Source organism: Aphelocoma coerulescens (assembly GCF_041296385.1).
Source record: "Aphelocoma coerulescens isolate FSJ_1873_10779 chromosome Z unlocalized genomic scaffold, UR_Acoe_1.0 ChrZ, whole genome shotgun sequence".
NCBI classification, from domain to species: Eukaryota; Metazoa; Chordata; class Aves; order Passeriformes; family Corvidae; genus Aphelocoma; species Aphelocoma coerulescens.
This window is the reverse complement of record NW_027184085.1, coordinates 38,885,313-38,905,517: the sequence shown is the minus strand read 5'-3', so window position 1 is coordinate 38,905,517 and position 20,205 is coordinate 38,885,313. Positions and strand designations below refer to the sequence as shown.

At 36.2% G+C, this 20,205-nt stretch overlaps 1 protein-coding gene across 6 annotated transcripts in view; it reads right to left on the bottom strand.

Moving 5' to 3' along the window:
• Positions 1 to 20,205, bottom strand: part of AOPEP (aminopeptidase O (putative)) — a 186,640-nt gene that overhangs the window by 100,722 nt on the left and 65,713 nt on the right. For all 6 annotated transcript variants that reach the window (XR_011147886.1, XM_069002557.1, XM_069002559.1 and 3 more), the window contains 5 exons: positions 18,535 to 18,641; positions 13,257 to 13,359; positions 13,042 to 13,149; positions 8,336 to 8,379; positions 2,093 to 2,153 (listed from right to left, as the gene is read on the bottom strand). Coding sequence is in view for 5 of the 6 variants with exons in the window: in XM_069002557.1 (XP_068858658.1) it covers positions 2,093 to 2,153; positions 8,336 to 8,379; positions 13,042 to 13,149; positions 13,257 to 13,359; positions 18,535 to 18,641 (423 nt within the window). In the remaining variant the exon portion in view is untranslated. The remainder of the gene's footprint in view (positions 1 to 2,092; positions 2,154 to 8,335; positions 8,380 to 13,041; positions 13,150 to 13,256; positions 13,360 to 18,534; positions 18,642 to 20,205) is intronic.

The following is a 20,205-nucleotide window of genomic DNA, read 5'->3' as shown; positions in this document are numbered from 1 at the left end:
TTGCGGCCTTCCAGTAGTACCTGGAAGGAGCCTACGAGAAAAATGGAGAGTGACTTTTTACAGAGCAGGTAGTTACAGGACAAGGGGGAATGGATTCAAACTGAAAGACAGTAAGTTTAGGCCAGATATTAGGAGGAAGTTCTTTACTGTGAGGGTTGTGAGATACTGGAAGAGGTTTCCCAGAAAAGCTGTGTATACTCCATCCCTGGAAGTGCTCAAGGCCAGGTTGGATGGGGCTCTGAGCAACCTGGTCTAGTGGAAGGTCTCCCTGTCCATGGCAGGGAGCTGGGAATTAGATGATCTTTAAGGTCCCTTCCAACCCAAACCCTTTACAATTTTATGATCAACAATATTATTGGGGGAAGAGAGAGACAGAGAGAAAGAGAGAGAAGAGGTCAGCATGCTGATGCTCAGAAGTAGAATACTAAATTAGCAAAATTACTGTTGACATTTTTTATACAGAATCACCAAACTAGCAGGGAAATCTCTGTAGTCATTAAAGAAAATTTAAAACAACTTACAAACCTGCTGTGTGGAAATATCTTTGATACATATTTTGTTTATACAAGCAATAGATACTTGCAGGGTATAATGAAACTACTCACTATACATTCTGAGCAACTTATGGTACTCAGGAAAACAGAGTTTAGTTTTCACATTAATCAAAACCATTTCCAATTGTTTAGTCTGCTCCTATCTTCCTTATTTGTGATTTTAGATTTCACTGTCAGATACTAATAAAGCACATCCTCAAAAAGATATGTGTAAATAAAATGCAAGAAAACTCTTATATTTCAGGAGCCAGCTCAGCCTCTTACAGCTACAGCTATGCAACATCAATCTCCTGCATATACTTGAATCAGCTGTTTGACAACGTGTGCAATTTGTTTACCAAAACCAAAACTTTGGTGTATTTTTAATAGAACTAAAATCAAGGCCCTCTTCTAGGAAATGACTGAGCATCAAAATGCATGATGATACTCCCTGTCCCTTCCTTTCCTCCCTTCTAATTAATTTTATTTTCAATAACTTCACACCAAAAAACAAACTCTGCCTTGATTTTACAGCATAGTCAAGTATTAGTCTTGAAACATTTTGATTTCAGGGTAAATCCTTCCCAGAAGCCTTCTACAGCATACAGGGATCAGTGGACATGAACATCTCTCAAGCTGTCAAGGGAAGAGCTCAGCCACGGTGTCTGGGTACAGATCAGGTTCTCTGACCACTGTCTGTTGTCATGAGCTCTCCAGTTATTTTGTCAATTCTGCCTGCAAACATGCTCACTCAGTCATGCTGCCTAAGTCTCTGCACTTTCACATATGGAAACCAGAACTTAACATTCTAACTTTTAGAAGCTGGTGTTTTTTTAAAATACTAATGCAAGTGGAAACAAATTCAAGCACTAGGCAGGATAAATCACAAGCAACCTAGGGGATGCCTGCTCAGGGGAAATCAGTTAGAAACTGAGTCCCACATGCTAAAAACTTCCTTTGTATAAAACTGGGTTTTGGTCCAAAATGAATAATCAGAGACTTCACATAGCACAGACACAGCTAAGCATTTTCAGTTCATAGAATTCAAAATATGAGTATTAAAACCTTTTAGTATTAGAAGCAGAAAACAATGCTAGTCTCAATGCTGGAACGCCAATAATAAATGTTATCTACACAGCAGATTCACAAGCAAGTCTCACAATTCACAAGTTATCAAAGTACAAATAATTTAACATTTAATTACTATTGTCACTAATGCTTTCAAGTAATTCATATTCCAACAACTGCGAACAATGTTCCTTACATTTAGTAGATTCCACCATTATACTGTAAAGTATACTTTTGTATGACTACAGTATTAATTCTTAGGATAAATTTTGTAAGATTTTCCCTTTGGCAGGTTTGTTGAGACAATTGTAGAAAAAAATCCCCACAATTGGTAAAAGCTAAAGCCATACAAAGGTATGGAAAGCAGCCATCATCAAAATTGTTTATTTAAAATCATACCCATTATGAGTTCAGGTAGTGATTTAAAAACCATTAGAAAATTGAGACTCCAGAAAGACATAGTATTTTGTGATGTAGTATTTTATATTTACCTTTGGTATTCCAGAAGTGTCCAGCCAGTTCTGGAAGATACTTTCTACAGTTAACCCAGACCTTTAAAAAAAAAAAAAAAATTAGAAGATACGCAAAAAAAATACCTTTTTTCATATTAAAAATAACCCTTTAGAAGCTAGGCAAACACCCTAAATCCAAGTATTGGTTGTACTGCAGTGGTACAAAATTCTTGGGTTTTTAATTAATAAAACTATCAGGGGTCCTATGAGCCAATTAAAGGTAGATCAGATTTTGTGTACTTAAAACTCAAATCATAAATTCAGTGCTTATAAAGATTGACAGAGAAAGTGTTAGGTGGTAAACTGCATTTATGGAACATGTGAAGTATGAATGGGTGCTCTACTTCCTGTTAAATGGGTTTTTGTTTCTTTTACAGAAAAAAATATCAAGTAAATTTATACTGAAACATTCAAACCCAGTATTTTATTACAGAAGCAGCCCAACTGCAAAGATAAAATACTAACTAAAATGAAATTGAATACAAACTTTCTTAAACTTTGGGGTTTTAAAAAGCACTGATGGATATTAATTCTCAAAGTTACCAAGTGTCTAATATACTTTAGTTTTGTCTTTTCTGCACTTTCTTTATATCCTGATAACATTCACAGTGAAATCATGGAATAGTCTGGAGCTCCAACAAAAGGAAATAGTTTGTCATGATGACGCTGTGTGGGACTGAAATAACCACATGCATAAGTATTTGCAAATTCAGAAATTATATCTGCACTTTTACTTTTGTAGGGAGCTTCTGTGGCATTTACTTCAACTCTGGTTGAAGACTTCCCAACTTGCAGGGAAGCCAAATAAAAATTAATTAATTAATTTTTTAAAAAATCACACATGCAAGTACTGAAAAAAGGAAGTTGAGTAAGCCCTCAATGAATGTAAATATTCTGAGAATCAGAACAAATATGTATGGCCCTGTGTATGGTAATGCCTTGGCAAGACTCATTCCAATGCTTGCAGTTACTTTCACATGTGTAATGTAAACTCAACCAACAAGCATTCATGAAAACAACAGCTATTCCAAGCTCTGAATCAGGAAGACAAGCAACACAATAAAATTTTTTTCTCTGATCATATGATTAAAATAATCACAGCAGTCAAAAAGGAGCATTTCTACATAGTCAGGATTCTGAATTTTAAGGAAATTACCATTGTGTCTCTTAGATCACTATATAAATCAATTTTCTACAGAAAACTGAACATATATGTGATGCTTGTGTAGTGTTCTACATTAAAATGAATTACTAAACATCCAGTGTTCCTTGTTATTTGTGCAAACTTACTAAATTTAGAACATTTAACTGCTATATCCCTCAGACTATAATTATCTTCACCTTACCACTGTGCTCTAAAAATTGGTATGTAGTCTTAAGTGAGTTAGCTGAGTCCCTTGACAGGGAATAAAGAGAAATATTTCCAAACAGTCAGTCAATTTAATTTCTCCAGAATAAGATTATGCTCTTGATTTCTTATTTCTGTCTGGTTACCTGGTGCATACAGGACTAGCTTAAAACCAGACACCAAAATTTTATGTAGCCAAAGGTAGGTCACTTGGATTGTACCATTTATTCTGTCTCAAGAAGCCTAAGCAGGATAAAAACTTTTGTTATTTGTTGTTGTATGAATTAAACCCAATACAGCTGAGTGTCCTAATGCTGATGCAGAGCTAGGAGCTGGGGAAAATTCACATTTAATGCACATTTAATTTGTCTTACCAAGGGATAAGAAACACAGCCTCACAATGTCAGGCAATCCTTCTTTCCCCCACTCCCAGAAACTAAATGTGCAGTGGAGAAAAAAATCCTGCAAAATAATCTATGTTACATTTGCTATGTAGAGCCATTGTTTAACATACCCCCTATTTAATTTCAAAAACTGGCTTTGAAATGAGCTTATGACACCAAGGGGAATCTCACTGTTTCGACACCACACTAATAAAGACAGAAACCACTAGAAAGCTTCTTAGTCCCTCCTAAAACTTTGTCATTTTTCTCAAGGGCAAAACCAGTAACACTGCTTTTTCTCTGCCTGGAGCACCCACAGTTTCAGATAAACACCTGTCATATGACCATATGCAATCTTTTTTTCTTTGTATTTGCACACATCTTCTTTTAATTCCAAGTTAGGATATTCTTGTTGGCACCTATTAAAAAAAAGTAACTTGTCTCAGCAGTTAACAGGCATTCACTATTTTTTAAAAAAAAATATATTAGTAATGAGGAGACTATTGCAAGGATCTACTCTGAATCTCTTAAGTGTCAGTACTGAAGAACTATGAAGATGTTGGAAATGCTTCTACTAAAATGTTTGGCTTAGAAATAACCCTCAAAAATTTATCACAAATAGACTGCCATCTCAAAACAAGTGTCCTAGAGAAAGCACAGAGAGCCTGCAGTTCAGTAAGGGCACTTACCACCTCCTTACATTGCAGTTAAGCATCCTGTAAGGACTTAAATCTGGTGTTTGTGAGAATTCCTGAATGGCCTTCTGGTCAAGGTTCTGTATTGGATAGTGGGATCTGGGTTGAGTTGATTAGCACCCTAACTCTTACAAGACCAAGGTTCTTCAATTGCTTTGTCCAACAGTTCCCTACTGTAAAATGAGAATATGGTTACATCCACAATCTCATCCCTTATCTATCTGTTCAGATGATAAGCCAATAAGCCTAGGAATCATCTCCTAACATCACACAGAGTTCAGATTCAACACTTTAAACGAAGTCTGTAAAATACTAACGTAGTGATAAATTGAAAATTAGCATTATAAAAGATGACTATACATCAAGTTTTCACTGCACAAGGCTCTAAGGTACTCTACAAACTTTAACATAAACTCAGTTAATGCCTAAATCAAGGAGAAAAAACCATGAAAGTGTGCAATTTTTTTTTAGGGTAAAGGAAGATAGAAAACTCTGTCATATCCAACTGGAAATACTTAAACAAGCATATCTGCTTCATCATACATTCTTACATGTCAGTAATTTTCATAGTAAGCTATTCCAGCTAAATACAAAGGCATAGTTAGAGCAAATCAAAACACAATGACTGATTAGTGATTCTGTCAACTAGACATACCTTCCTGCAGATGAATTTTCTTTGGATTTTATCCAGCATATATATTTTGGCTTATTAAAAAAATTGAGAAATCAAAACCACTGGGAATAATTTTTCACAATTATTTGCTTCAGTATTTAGGTGCCTACCAGCTGTTTGTCTCATTCAAAATCACATTCACAACAATGTGCATGAGAATCAAAGAAAGCAAACGTGAAAGAAAGAAATAGATACACCTGTATAGCTGAGTAGTTTGAAATTGCAGCATTATTTTAGTACTTAATTGACAATTTGTGAAGACATACAAGGAATGTGGTTAGTGAACCTGGGTTATTAACAGTACAAAGAGCAGAGCTCCAACACAAGCCTTCCTTTGTCTATCATGTATTATTAAAACCATAGCTCATTAGTAGATTTGTTAACGTTATTGAACGAAATGAAATAAAAAATACCAGCGGAAAACCCCTAAGAGCAGAACTGACCTGCTCAAAAAAATTTTGCAGTCATGAAGTAGCTGCACAAGCAGCAACTCTGATTTATCTAAGACTGGTGAAACTGTCTGTTGCAGGGGCAAACGCTGATTCTTTGCGCAGCTCACATGTCGGGCAGATGTGGTAAGGATCAACTTGCAGCAAAGATTATGGGTGTAAGCCTTGGGGAGAATAAAGCCACTAGAGTTTTATCAAATCTAATGCACTCTGATACACAGACACATAAGAGGCGGGTTTCTTGGTGTTTTGTTGGTTTGGTTCAATGTAGTGAAGTTTCAACTTATATGAGTAAATAAAACACCTCAGTTATAGGTGGAAAGTATTGTAGAGAAAGGCCAAAATAATGTGAGACTCTAGCCAGTGCATGTAGTTTTTTAAAAGGCTTTGTAAACAGAGAAGGATAATGATCAATACTCATTTGTCATTCTTTCCATTAGTCCTTCACACAGACAAATAATCTGTCTTACAGGCAAGAAATTATAAAGGACCAGAAGGTACTGCTCAGTTTATCTGATGTCAGTATTCATCTGCAGTCAGAAACAGAAGGATCCTGCCTCACAGCATGGATTCCTACAGCTTACATGCCATTATAATTGAGTCAGAGCAGGAAGTGAAGTAGCCCTATAAAGTAGGCATAAAACTCTCCTCCCTCCGACTACAAAAGGCAGCAAAAATCAGTAAAAAGTTAAAAATCTGGATCTTAGAGCTACTAATCACTAGCAATGTTCTAAAAAATATCCTCTGAATAAAAACTAAAGGAATGAAGTGCTTGAAGGTGAGGATCTTCTAGATCCAGTCTCTGTATCCAATAGTAGAAAGCTTAAGTTACACTACCACAGTGTAATAACCACAGAAATTTCCACACTGTTTCATGATCATTTTCTGCCAACATTCATCCTGTTCTCATTACAGAAGTCTGCCATAAGCCAAATTCTATTACTAGCTACATAGTTTGCCCCTGTTGTCACAGCTGAGTGCAGGATTTGGTTTGATTTGATTACCTACTACAAATGCCTCTTTACTACTTTTTTTTTTTAATGATTAAACCAGCCTCCATTACAAACTTCAGTGTATTACAGCGCTTAATATTTGTCAAGTTTGAAGCATGTAGTTTAAAGATTTAAATTTTACTTGGTAGAATTGCACAAGCTTGGCAGGCTTTGTGTGCTATACAGAATTTTTGCTCTAACACTGAAATGCACTTCATTCCTACCTCAAACTTTGTGCAAAAAAGCACATCAGCAGACAATCTCTAAAAATATTTAATTTCTATCTTTCCTCCTTTGTCTTTTACCTCAGGTGAATATTTCTGTATAGCCACAGAATGCATTCAAGAACTAAAAAAACATCTTCCCAGCAGATAAGAAATAAAGGCCTTCTGTATATCAAGACACTCTATTATTCTTTGCATCGCTGTTGATATCTGCTAAGTAGTTTTGGCAATAGATAGTTCAGATATGCTATATATCTGACTGTAAAATGAATTACCATACATCTGAAATTTCTTTCACACATTCTGGAATATGATGCATCACAAATGGAGCCATACTTCTTTTGCATTAGTCTCACTGGAAGTTTAAGTATGTTTTTAGGCAGAAAAATGGATGCTTATGCAACAACATTTTGCACTGGTTCAGAAAAACCCAAGTGAAAAAAAAAAGGAAGGAAAACAAGAAGTAACTTAACAAACCAGTGTATAATCATACCATTTAAAAAATCACTTTCACATCTATTCCTTATAATATACCTAATTATATTTGGGCTATAAACTATATTGAATTATATAGAGAGAGTATTATCGACTACATTGATGGAGAATGTAACAGCACCCAAACTAAACTTGAGATGCCACAAAACACATTTTCTCAATGAAAACTAGCTTCTCTGTTCCTCAACCATCAGGAATAGAAGTGTTTCACTAAAAATCTCAATATATTTGACCTCTATGAATATCATCTTTTTTTTCTCCAAGCCACTCACACAGAGTTATGAACACTTTTGGAATCCTGGCTTTCAAAATTATATTTTTTAAGTGAATACTTTATTTTTGAAAACTATAACATGTAAAGCTCCACTATGAAAGAATCTGTATTTTTAGCACATTGTGTAACAGCACAGAACAAACCAACATATAAGCAGGGACAGATTCAAAGTGCTGCTAAAGACTACCATCTTCAACCAGTCACAGTCAGACAGAGGAGGATTTTGAAGGACTTGGCAGACAATTAATGCTCAATTTCCATTCATGTTTTCCATCTTTCCTCATGCAGCACAATATATGACAGGGAGGGGACAGTACCAGACTACTTCTTGAAAAAATCCATCTTTTCTGGTATCCCAGATTCACGGCAAAGTTCTGGCATCCTTGCTCTAGGTTGCCATGTGCCAAAAGTAGCTGGCAGCAGGATCACAGGTTAATTTGAGCAGGCAGCTATGCCTGGCACTTTAGATTGCATAGTGAACACAGGACATCACCTCTGACCTAACGTGGAAGTCAAAGGCACTGCTCGGGGAGAGCATGGTATAGCAAAACCACAGTAAGTCTCGTAATTTTTTGTGTATATATGTAATGGGAATTTTCAGGCTAGCACTATCACTATTTCTGGCTAGCACATATTAAAATCTTATTTCTACGTATTTCTTTGGCTTTTTTAGCCCAGTTCTTACTTACTCTTTTTGTTTAGGAATGTCTTCCAACAGCATGCTAAGAAAATCCTGGAAAATTAACAGAGCAGCACAGTTAGTATGTTTATGAAGCCGTAACCCTGTGTCTGCACTGCTGGTGAGAGATTAAAGACTACAGATAGCAGAATGATAAGAAAGAAGTCTATATATCCATTATGGTGATATACTGACAATAAAATGTATATTGTATAAATAACATATGTATTGTTATTTATACAATATACATTATATTGTCAGTTTTCCAACCCACTGAAGCAAGAAGTGTCAATATTGAAAGAAAATGGGCTTGAAAAGTCTGCTGACTATTTTAACACAATCCCACGTTCCCACTTTTATTTTATCCATAATATACACACATAAACTATATTTAAAACTATTAAAGGCTGCAGACTCACATACAAAAGTTAAGAAACACCAAAATTAAGGGTGTTTATGCTTTCTTCACTATGCTTATGTTATCATGTTGTCGTTAATTACTCAACTACATAAAGCTTTTTCTTCCTCAGTGCACATGCCTGATTAGATCACACTTACTCTTCACTCCGTGACAAAATTCACAACATTGCTGATAACCACATCACCTAAGGAGTAAATTCTTCAAATAAAAGGTAGCTGGAATTTCTCTCATGGTTTTACAAAGATGATGCAATGCCAATGGAAGAGCATTACTATTATCCTCACTTATACCAGTATGATAAGCCCTCTTAAGAAAGTTACATCTGACATTACTAAAAGGTTCTCTGGCACCCTATATTCTACACAACTTAATTTCAATGAAAATCACTTTGACAGAATACACTCCTTTGAACAATCTCATAATAATAGGATTTATTAACATGAATTATTCATTTATATGCTGCTTCATAAAACCAATGCATCTGCTTTATTAAAACAAATCTTTGTGCAGACAAGTTTCATAGGCTAATAAACGGTCCTCACTTCACTATACGAGTATGGGCTGACTTCTGATTGCAAATTGTTGCTCCCTAAGGTCTTGAAGAATGTTTCATAAAAGGCAGAAATCTTCTATTTATGGATGTTGCCATAACAGTCAACAAAAGATGCTGTTCCTCTGTCTGAGTATGGCATTGTTAGGGAATCAAACTAAGATTGATTGCACAATTGAAACTACTGGTAACACAGTTAAGCCGTCCTTCTTTAGATTATAAGTGAGATTCAGGCTGTGCTGCAATGGCTGCAGAATTGGCTTATGACAAAGAGTAAATCACAGTGCTGGGCTCAGTGTTGCTGTGGCAAGAATGCCATCATTAACTGTGACAGGAGTCATTTTGTCCCAAACACAGTGTATTGCAGACATGATGATAAAGTGTGAAATCCCCTTATTTTATACAACTATTTGTAGTTTTGCTGTATGTAAATATTACACTATTCTGTATATAAACAGAGAACTACTGTCTTCCACTTGTGGAAGTTTTGCTGGAGATACAGAGGACACTTTGGTGCAAATAAAAAATGTGTATTATAGTTATTTCAAAAGTGTGTGAATAGTAAACCTGAAGTGGTCATCCTTCACACTATTTGCACTGTGTATACATTAATATAGCCAGATTCCCTGGTTAGAGTCCATCAACTTTTCATAATCACACAGTGCACTTAAAGACACCACTGATACTAGGATGGTTTTATAATCTGTATACTACACTACGAAATTAAGCATCTCCTTTGTGATTAAAGCTGTCTCCAATTTTTCCAAATATCTGTTAAGAAAAAAGAAGTAAGCATCATTCTACACAGTTTCTTAAAATTAGGATTACTCTATTATATCTTATTTTAACTGCTCCTATTTTGATGCTCCAAAACAGAGTAGGAAAACAAATTACCAATGAACTAACCATTAGCCACACATCTTAAGAGTGTAAGCTCCAGGTGATGGAACCACTGACTAGCTTTAGTCAAAAGCCATTTTTTTGCCCATTATAACAGACAGAACCACATGAAAATTAAAGTCTGCAAACAATTCCATTTCCAAGATATTCTTATTTCAAGATGAAACAGAACAACGGCTTTAATTCTGTTAGGAGTACCAGCAACTTGCACTTCCTTCTTTTTATTTATAATCAAAACCACTCCAGTCATTATTTTAAAAGTTCACTCAAAGAAATTAGTAAGTGAATTCTCTCATTAAAAGAAAAACAAAATATTTTTTAAAATACTTCTCAAAGATTCCAGATTTGCTTTACTCATCTGTTGCTAACTCAACTAAAATAAAGCTACCATTAAAAACATACTGAGCATGCAATCAAAATGAAGGCAAAAAGCAAACTGATTAATGTTCACATCTGAAGTAATTTCCTTGCATCTGCAGCTCCCATCTAGGAAAATTACTACAAACACTGCTGAAAACAAGACTAGTATTCATAACATGGGCAATTTTTCACTGTTTTACTTTCCCTCATTCCCACAATTCCTAAACCTGGGAACTTTTACAGTTATTTTGGACAAGGTGAAAGCACAGCACTATAATATTTAAACGTACTATTTGTACCTCTATTTTAAATCTTTTATTCATTTAAACACTGACAGCATGTTTGTTCAAGAAGGATCTTGAATAAGAAACTTTGTACTAACTTGACTTCATTGCTTCTGCATTTACAACTCCTGCTGTGACTCCTTATTCATCTATATCAGACCCCAACATAATCTTAAGGATTTCTTAAAAAGTCAGAAGATACATTTAAATTGGATATAGCCCTATCCCATCTGCATTTTTTAGTGACCAAAAACTAGTATGATGTTAAAATTCTCTTCCCAATAACTTCAGTAGGAGCTGGATTTAGGCTGATGTAAAACAAGGTAAAGCACAAAAGCAAACCATAGAAGTTTTAATGCACAACACTCTTTCTCCACCATATCAAGTGGTATTTCCAAATGAAGGAAAGTACCTTTTTTTTCTTTCTTTACCTACATTAAGCACATAGTTAAGGACATATTGCACATATCCAAATAAAAAGTAGCCTAAGAAACAAAAGTTTAACTTTTGCTTCAATAATCCAAAAACAAAACACCAAGCAGTTTTTTATCCAATAACAGAAATCGATGTTTCTGGCTGGAGTATTTCATTTTAGGAGACTGGAGTAGGTAAGCTACAAACTGATACTTCCTAGCTAGACAAAGGGAGAAGTCTCTAGTGTATGTGCTAGCTAGCTACCATGACTAGTAGTACAATGTGCTGAACATTTTGCAGCTTTCAAATGTCTACTGACACAACTCACCCCACATCAGCCAGGAGCAACAAGCTAACATTTTCTTACCAAAATCTGAGCACTTTTCTTACCACCAGTTTAAAACACTGGGCTTCTTCTTCTTGTTAGTAGCCTCATGACTTCTGTAATTTTCAAAATTCTTCCAGCTGTGTAATAGTGAAGCATCATTTTTACGATTTTGGACACCCTAATGTTGACAAGGCTCATATAGTCACTGGCATTTTCCCCACTATGCCAAACGTAACTGCTCATGGTCCCAATAATATGGCACAGGAAACAGCTGCAGCAGTGTTAACTCCCTAAACACTCCAAACACTCCTCCACAGGGCAGAAATGCTGTTAAGAGCTACTGCTCCTAACTTCTGGGTGACTTGACATATAAAAGAAATCACGGGTCTGTAAGCTATTTGTAAGATACCTGGGCATACATCTCACCCCATAAGAGTGAGATTCAAAACAGCAAGCATGCAAGTGAAGAATCACTGTGGCTGGATGAAACAGCAAGTGTTAGACTCCAGTTAAACAAAATCAGAGGCCCTTACTCTGTGTTTCAAGGAGACATCAGTTGCTGTCCTGAATACCCTCAAAGATTTCAACCATAAGAAAGACTTCAGCAAAGAAGGTCATTTCAGGAAGTCACTCATACCCCTTCTCCTCTCTCTTCCCTTGCACCTCACTGTCATCACACTGCTCTTCTAGCAATGCTAAATATTTGTTGTGTCGTGGGTTTTGTTCCAGGCCTGTTTTTTACCACGATGACTTCAGTGACCTGCTTCACAGACACCCCCATGAATGGTTGTTTTCACAGCACTACGGAAGCAAGAAGCTGCAGTGCTATTTGCACAAGCTGGATTCATCCAGTGACAGGATTCCTAGAATTCTGGGCTCAGAGAGCTATGTAATTCCCTAAATCAAAACAAAACTAGTGCCAGTAGTTACATGACTTTTACAGAAGCCCCTAGTGGAAGGTAAATTTCTACTAGTTGGCTTTGTCCTTCTAAGAAAGATGGTGAAATTAGAAGCACGGAATGAAACAGCATGCAGAGAGGAAGAAAATAAATTTAGAAGTATAATTTCTTCTCTTTCAGAAACAGAGAGGAATCAGGGAAAAGACTGACCGATCACAACCAAAAACCACAAACTAAGAGATTACAGGAGACAATTCCAGCATGGTAAATGACCCTATCTTTGAGAACATCAGTACCTATGAACATTGACCTTTTGAAGTATCATGTTTAAAAAGAAAAATCACTCATTGTTTGTATTATCGGATATTAGCAGGTCTGATTCAAGTGCCACTGTGAAAAAAATGTTCTTCCCTCTAGTAAGTAGGAATTTTACCTATATTGACAAATTACAATTGCCTCTCCCTTTACACCACAACCAGAAATGATGATTTAGGTAGCCAATCCAAAAGTTTGGGTAGTTTGTTTTTCCAAAAGGCGAGGAACAAGCCCAAGCACAATACCTGAGAAAGGACAAGCTGCCCATGGAACTTAACGACAAATTTCCGTAAGGATGCAAGGTATGAGACCTCTCCTATGGTCTTTGCCAGAGATCGTAAGAGAAAATAACCCTGCAAAAAATTAAGGCAGAAGTTATGAATTTTCTGATGTCTAGAAGCCAGAATTATTTATGATATTCATAAAGCAATTTCAATAAAAATCAGCTGACAACACTCACCTTCAAATAGTGAACCTGCATGAAGATTTTTTCTGCTTTAAGACCATACTTGACAACAGAAGCTCCAGACTCACTCAATTCTCCTGTGCTCTCCTTTTTGGGCCTAAAATGGAAACACACTAATTAAGTTTTGGACAAGTAACTAAAGAAGTAAGTCATACATTACAGGTTCTGACAGCTGAAAGCATTGTGAATGGCATAGTAACTCTAAACACCTGTGACAAGTCCAGTCTTTTTTTTTACCTTAAGTATATAACTTAGACAGTCAAACAAGTGAATTTTCTACTAAATAAAATTCATCAGTAGGTTGGTGTAGTCTTTTTACAGCCAGCATGACATCAGGTTGCAGGTCATCCTCCAGTCCAAACATGTTATGAACAAAGAGAAACAAATAAAAATAACATTTTAAGGGGAAGCGGAAGTGGAGGGGAAGATAGTGTCACAAGGTTGAGCTAGAGTCCTCTCTTTTTTTTACCTGATCTTTGGCTTAACAGCCTACATGACTATCCTTGCAAGAATAACCTCTTTCATCTGCATGCAATAGACTGCTGAAGAAAGTGATCTGATTTTCATTTTTCCATTTGAGTTGGAAGAAAAGTAGTTCAAATTTTAAAAGATAAAGTACTTCACACATGGGTTTGAGGTTCACAGACAATAACGTCTAGAAAAAAACCTACTATTTACAGCCTGATTTTAAAATGTAATACAGCATCTGGTATGCCACAAATCTACAAGAGTAAAGTGTGGAGGACTTCTAGGCTCTTAAGAGCACAGACTGAAACTAAGGAGAAGCTATGGAAACATTTTTTCTTCATTTGTAAGAAGTGCCTTCACAGGTGTAGTACTGAAGACCCTCTAGATTTTTTTTCTTCCATTCAGAAAACATCCCAGCTAGCAGTAGTCTGAGAACAGATGCCTGTCTTAAGAGCCTAACCCTGTGACTGAAACAACCTCTCCAATTCTAAATGTGGATTTTGGAATGGCCAGTCTTCGAAACCAAACATCCTTCCCTTCATTTCTAGAGAATATGAGACATATGGGCCACAGAAATGCAAGATTCTTCAAACCACATCACTCATGCAAGAGTGATTTCAGGAGCTAAACCTTGTGATTGAATTTTTTCCCATTTTTTTCCCTTGAGAAAAATGTTCTTCCTTTTTTGTATCTGTGTAGCACTTTCCTATTAAAGTTTTGTCCAGAGTGCTAAACTGGTTTTTTTTTTAGGCATTTTAAATTAGGGCCTGTGCACATGAAATCCATTACACACAAAATTTTGATAAAATGTAACTGTTTGAAATAAAATAGGAAAAAAAAGCCAGACTGAACTTTACACTGTGTTTCTAACACAGTCCTCTTCCACATTATAGTTCAGAAATACCTTTCCAGTAAAATCCTCCCTCAACATTGAAAGAAAGGTATCAATAGCTGTTTTCTTATTCTATGGCAACTCCAAATCTTTCAGACTATGTAAATGTTGCAGACACACTGTAGGAAAGCAGAAATCCAGCTATTTCCTTTGTGGATCAGTCTCTTGGAAGGAAGGCCTGCTGACATTCCATACATGACTTTTCACTGTTCTCTGTATACACAAAAAGCAAAACCTGCTTCATTTCACTCTTAATAAATAGCTCAGTCTGTTGACTTTGAAAAATGGAGTTTGAGCACAGGCTACAGAATCCACAGTAAATTGAAATCTCTCTCATAATCACAATTATTCTAAATTAGGCAACCACACTTCCTTCCTGCTCTGATTTTGTGCCTGTGTAGATCCTAGGACTGACTAGAAAGGAGTATTGCATCTGGATGATGGTACTGAAGAATTCCATACAGAAAACATATACACATGCCTCTGCAAAGGCTGCACATATATTCTTGAAAATGTCTGTAAAGGAGTGTAAGTAGAATGTAACCCTGTTCTCTGTTGTCAGTACTTCAACACACTATTTTAAAGCGGTGCTTACTGTATTAATAAGACATTGAAAGTACAGAGACTGAAAGTTTGTTACACTGGCCTACAAAATCTGCATCTAACCTAGTAGATAAAGCCAAGCATAATGCTAAAGACAAGCTGTTTCAAAATATTCAAAATGCCATCTGGCACATTTTAGATACTGGCAAATTTCCGAAGGAAGTAGAAGATGCTGCTTTCTGTTTACTGGGCAGATGAGTGCATTGCACTAGTAAAAGTACAGTTCACCAGGATGTCCTTGGTAATTAAATGCTCTGATGTGGCAGGTCATGAAAACTTACGCAGAGCCTGTGAGAGACCATCTGAAAGCACATTTCCTACTAGACAGAATAAAACTCTTCAAACACCTGCAGAGCTGTCAGAAGCATTGCTTGAGGACAGAATGGACCTGACACAAGTGGAACTTGGAGACTAATTTAGAGTTAGATATCAACATTGGCTTGCCTTAATGAACAAACACAAGCTGAAGTTCAGCCATTAGGGTCAGGAACGAAACGTCAATGCCAGCTCTATTCTGCAGTACAGAATGGACTTCTCTTGTCTTCCTTCCTTTCCTAACATGAGAGATGAGAGTGCTGGATGAGAGTGCTGGTGTTGATGATTAGCAACAAAATGAGTGCCAAAACATATTTCACAGGTGCTTTTATCCTTGCAGGTTTGCTTCAAATTCTGTGAGGAAATAGGCACAGTTCTGTTGGACGTCTCATCCTGTATGAGCATGAAAGTGCCATGAACTCCTTCTTCAATATTAAGATTTGCTGGTGCTGCCTCTCAGAGCTGCTGCCTGTTGAAAAGACATTTATCCAGTTTCTTTCTTACCTGACCTCTTTTTTCAGGCAGCTTATGACATGCTACTTACTATAACATAATACCAAATATCCATAATAAGGAGAAACATCAGGCTGATCATCATTTTGCTGAGTGGCTTTCACCCACTTTAAATAGGCATTAATTTGCTGGATCAAAAATTAATAGGTTCAGCTGATAAGTTTGGAGTAGATTTTTCCAGATGTCAGGAGACACAGATAATGATATGATAGCTGGAAACAAAAAAGTAATTGCAGAATAAGCTTATGCTCAGGAAGAGTGAGTTGATTGATCTTTTTCTTCCTGGAATGATTGGCAAGAAGTAACAAACAGTTATCATTAACTTTTAATATCCTGTATAAAAACACAAGTTTGAACCAGCCCAAGCCTCAGTACAGACTCACAACCTAGAGCAAGGGCCAGGACTGAGATTTTCTCTTGTATATGCCAGTTTTGGAAAGCACAAGGACATACTTTCAGAAGGATGAAGAAAAGTAAAAAACCCCAGTAAATATGCAAAGAGAGAATTTATTCACGCCCATGCCACAAAAATAGTAGAAAATATATATAACTGCCTGAAACCAGTAGGAAGCCCTTAAATGCAACCACAGGGAACCAGAGATATCAGAGAAAAAGAAATGGCCAGAATCATATGCTGGCATCATGTTCCTGGCCTGAAGTGTTTATTGGAGACATATTTTTCAAATGAGAAATGAATTTGTCACTCTTTTGTATTAACATTAGGAATACTACTATCCAAAAGGTAAGCAAAATACTTATTATTATGTCTACTAAATGTGCAAGTGAATAGAAAGCTTAAGTTTCAATTTCAAAATAAATCAATCCTTCCTGAGTTTCAAACTCGGGATTTCAAACACTCAGGGATTGTGCCCCTTAGAAAAAAAATTACAAAAATTTATACCACATAACATTTGATTAAAGTTATATACTTCAAACAAAAGACAACAAATGTGATTCCACCATGTTGAAAACGGAAAACACTTACCCAGATAAGTGTCTTATCACAAAAACCAGTATTAAAAAAAAATATTTAAAACAAAAAAACTCCTCAGCATGTAAATGGGTAGCTGTGCTGGCAGCAGCTGTATAACAACTAGTGATAAAGCTTGCTTTTGCATTTACAGCTATCATCAAATTACACACTTGAACATTTACACATGTGGAACTTCATTGACTCTGCTTACACACAGGGTACACAATTCATCAATAAACATAAAGTAAAACAGATCAATGAAAGACTGCAGTTACGCAGATGGTGATAGGCTTTTGGATTACATGAGGCCTTGGAGAGGAATTTCTATGTTGGTGAAGGCTCTCTAGAGTGTCCAAATATAAAAGCCTTTTAGGTTCTCCTGGTCAAGCACAAGAAGAAGAGAAGACCTTAAATGAATGAAATGGCAACAGTCTTCCAAAAATATTTAACAGCTGACAATATAGAAGATCGGTATCAATTTATTCTTCACTTCCACTTGGTGAAAGAAAAAAATGAAACCCACATTATTTGAAATAAACAGTATTTCAACTGTGGACTAGGAAGCAATTTTTAACTGCTAGCACTAAGCTTAGCTATCTTATTGAGACACTAATACAGCTTGTCTCTCTTACGAAAACTTTTTTGTTCGAGCCTTCCAAGAACATGTTAGTAAGAACCCACTTAGGATGGTCTGTGTGTACTGCCTTTATTTCAGAGCAGGAGAATGAACTACATAACTGCTTGAAATGTGTCCCTGTACTTCCATGATTTGGTCAGAAATCATGGCTAATTTGAACTAGGATTAGTAAACTTGTTATTCTTGGTTGAAGATTGTGAGGAGACAAGCAGTAGAGGCTCAGTGGATACTGAGTTAGACAGACACTCAATATCAAAGACTATGGAAAATTCCTAACATACCAATCAAAACAGCCCAGATTATTAATAACTAGCTAAGGAAGACTGCTTTTAGCTATTTACAAAGGAGCCTTGACTTTAGCATCTGATACCTAAAGACCAAGAAACTATTATAAATATTAGTAATTTCTAATGAGAAAGTGGATTTATATATTTCATTGTATTTTTTCTTTGATTTTTAAAGCTTCATTCAGCTTGGCAGTCAGATACCATCCTAGTGTATGTGCTTGTCTTCAGCCACAGAAAATAACTCTGTTATGGCTTCCAACAGTGAACTTTGTTCAGGAAATGGTCTTTTATTTTTCCCCTGAATAGAAGCTCTTGTAAAATGCTTGCAGACATTTCATATCAAACTAAATCCCATGGTTTCTGAAGGCTTTCTATAACAAAGGGAGAAGCAATTGCATTATAGTCAAGATGTACAACCTAGTCAGTTCAACTTGCATTTTCTTTACTTCATTAGAAGTAAATAAGGAAATGCAGTGGATTTAATCAGATGATTTGGATGAATGAATATCTTTTGAAGGGAGAAAATGTGGAAAACATGAGAGAGTGAACATGCAAACGCAAAGATGATGCTATCATATTGTTACCTTAAAACTTGCAGCTCTTCTTCAGAGTTTTGCACCTCATCTCTGAGTCGGTGCCAGCGAAGCAAAGCTTTCAATTCCTGTTGCCCTTTTATTTCATCATGCGACAGCTGCTTGTAAACAAAAAACACAGACCACTGATTGCTGTTTCCCAACAGACAATAATAATTTTTGGAACAAGAAACTTGGTTTGTTTCTCTTTAATGTGCAGAAGAGGCAGGAAACAGTACCAATATCCATGATAAAAAAATAACAGTTGTTGCTGTAAGAGTTAAAAGCAGCACTAAGAAAATCAAAAGCCTCACTGTGCACATCAAATCACTAATCAGTTAAATAGTTCTGACTGAGGAGACAGATGGGCATGTTGTTTTCCGTTTAGTGAATGGCAACAAATGAACTGAATATACAGTACAGATACCTGGCATAGTGGTTTTGGTTGCATCTTTATTTTTCCCAACTTGAGAGTAGAGTTACATTGTGTCCTGGCTTCATTCCTCTTTCCTACTACACCTGCCACACTCATGAAAGCTCCCAGTTGTATTTTCCCCCATTTATGTAACATTAACAGAGATTCCTACTTATGAAGTAAATGCCAGGTTGCCAGCTGACAATTATTTTGAACATAATTATAATTTATGTTTCTCTATTATAAGAAGAGATGGGAGATTGGGGAAAGCAAAAGCAGCTGATATTAACCTGCATTATATTCAGCCACAACTGAAATTATTCTCAGGCACTATGGAATATACTCATAATCCTTAAATTCTGTGATTGCATAGCATCAAAACTACTCAACAACATTAAAAAGGTATGCCTTACACATTAACAAGGGAACTAATCACATTGTTCTGTTGCTTTCTCCTTTACATTCAACTCCAAGAAGATGTCTACTACAATCAAAATGCTTTCAAGTGATTCATAAAAGCAAAGAATTAATGTTAACAGCTCATAGCAGTGTAGTGATGCTCAGTGTGAGGGCACAAAAGAGTTTTAGAACCAAAAGGGGAAAACCAAATGTTTGGACAACCTTTCTCTCTTTTTCCAGAAATATGGTACATAACAAGGCGTTCTGTTTTGCTTGGTGCTATAAATATGCCAGATACTTAGTAAAATGGAGGTTCAGAAGAGTGTATAATGTCTAATACACTCTAGTTCTGCTACACTTTTCCTCAGGTGGAGACCTGCAGACTAAAGGGGTAGAACCTGAAGCAGGCACAGGAAGAAATGACTGACACACAAAATGCTTGAAGTAGCAGAGGTACTACAAAAGTAAGAAGTGCATCAGAAAAACACTTTACTAGCTGACATGCAACTCATGAAATTTTCACCTTAAGGCAGGCAATGATTTCTAAGTCTCTGACAAAAGAGTAACTTGCTGGGCAGTAGAAGAGAAAAACAATGTTAAGTGCCAGTGTGCCCTGTTTAAAGTCATCTTCCATTTTGCTTTGAGGTACGTTTCTTGGCCATCCATTGGACAAAACCAATTTTAATTAGGTACCTGGAATATTACTGTATGTAGTAAGACCGTTGATTTTTCCAGTTTCAGGTACACAATAGAAGTGGAAAGAATGCAGAGGAATTGTTTGATAGTTGAATTTTAATAACTAATACATTTGTGGGAAGGTAATCATTGACAAACAGATGCTTCCATTCTCATTTGCACTGGCCTCTACC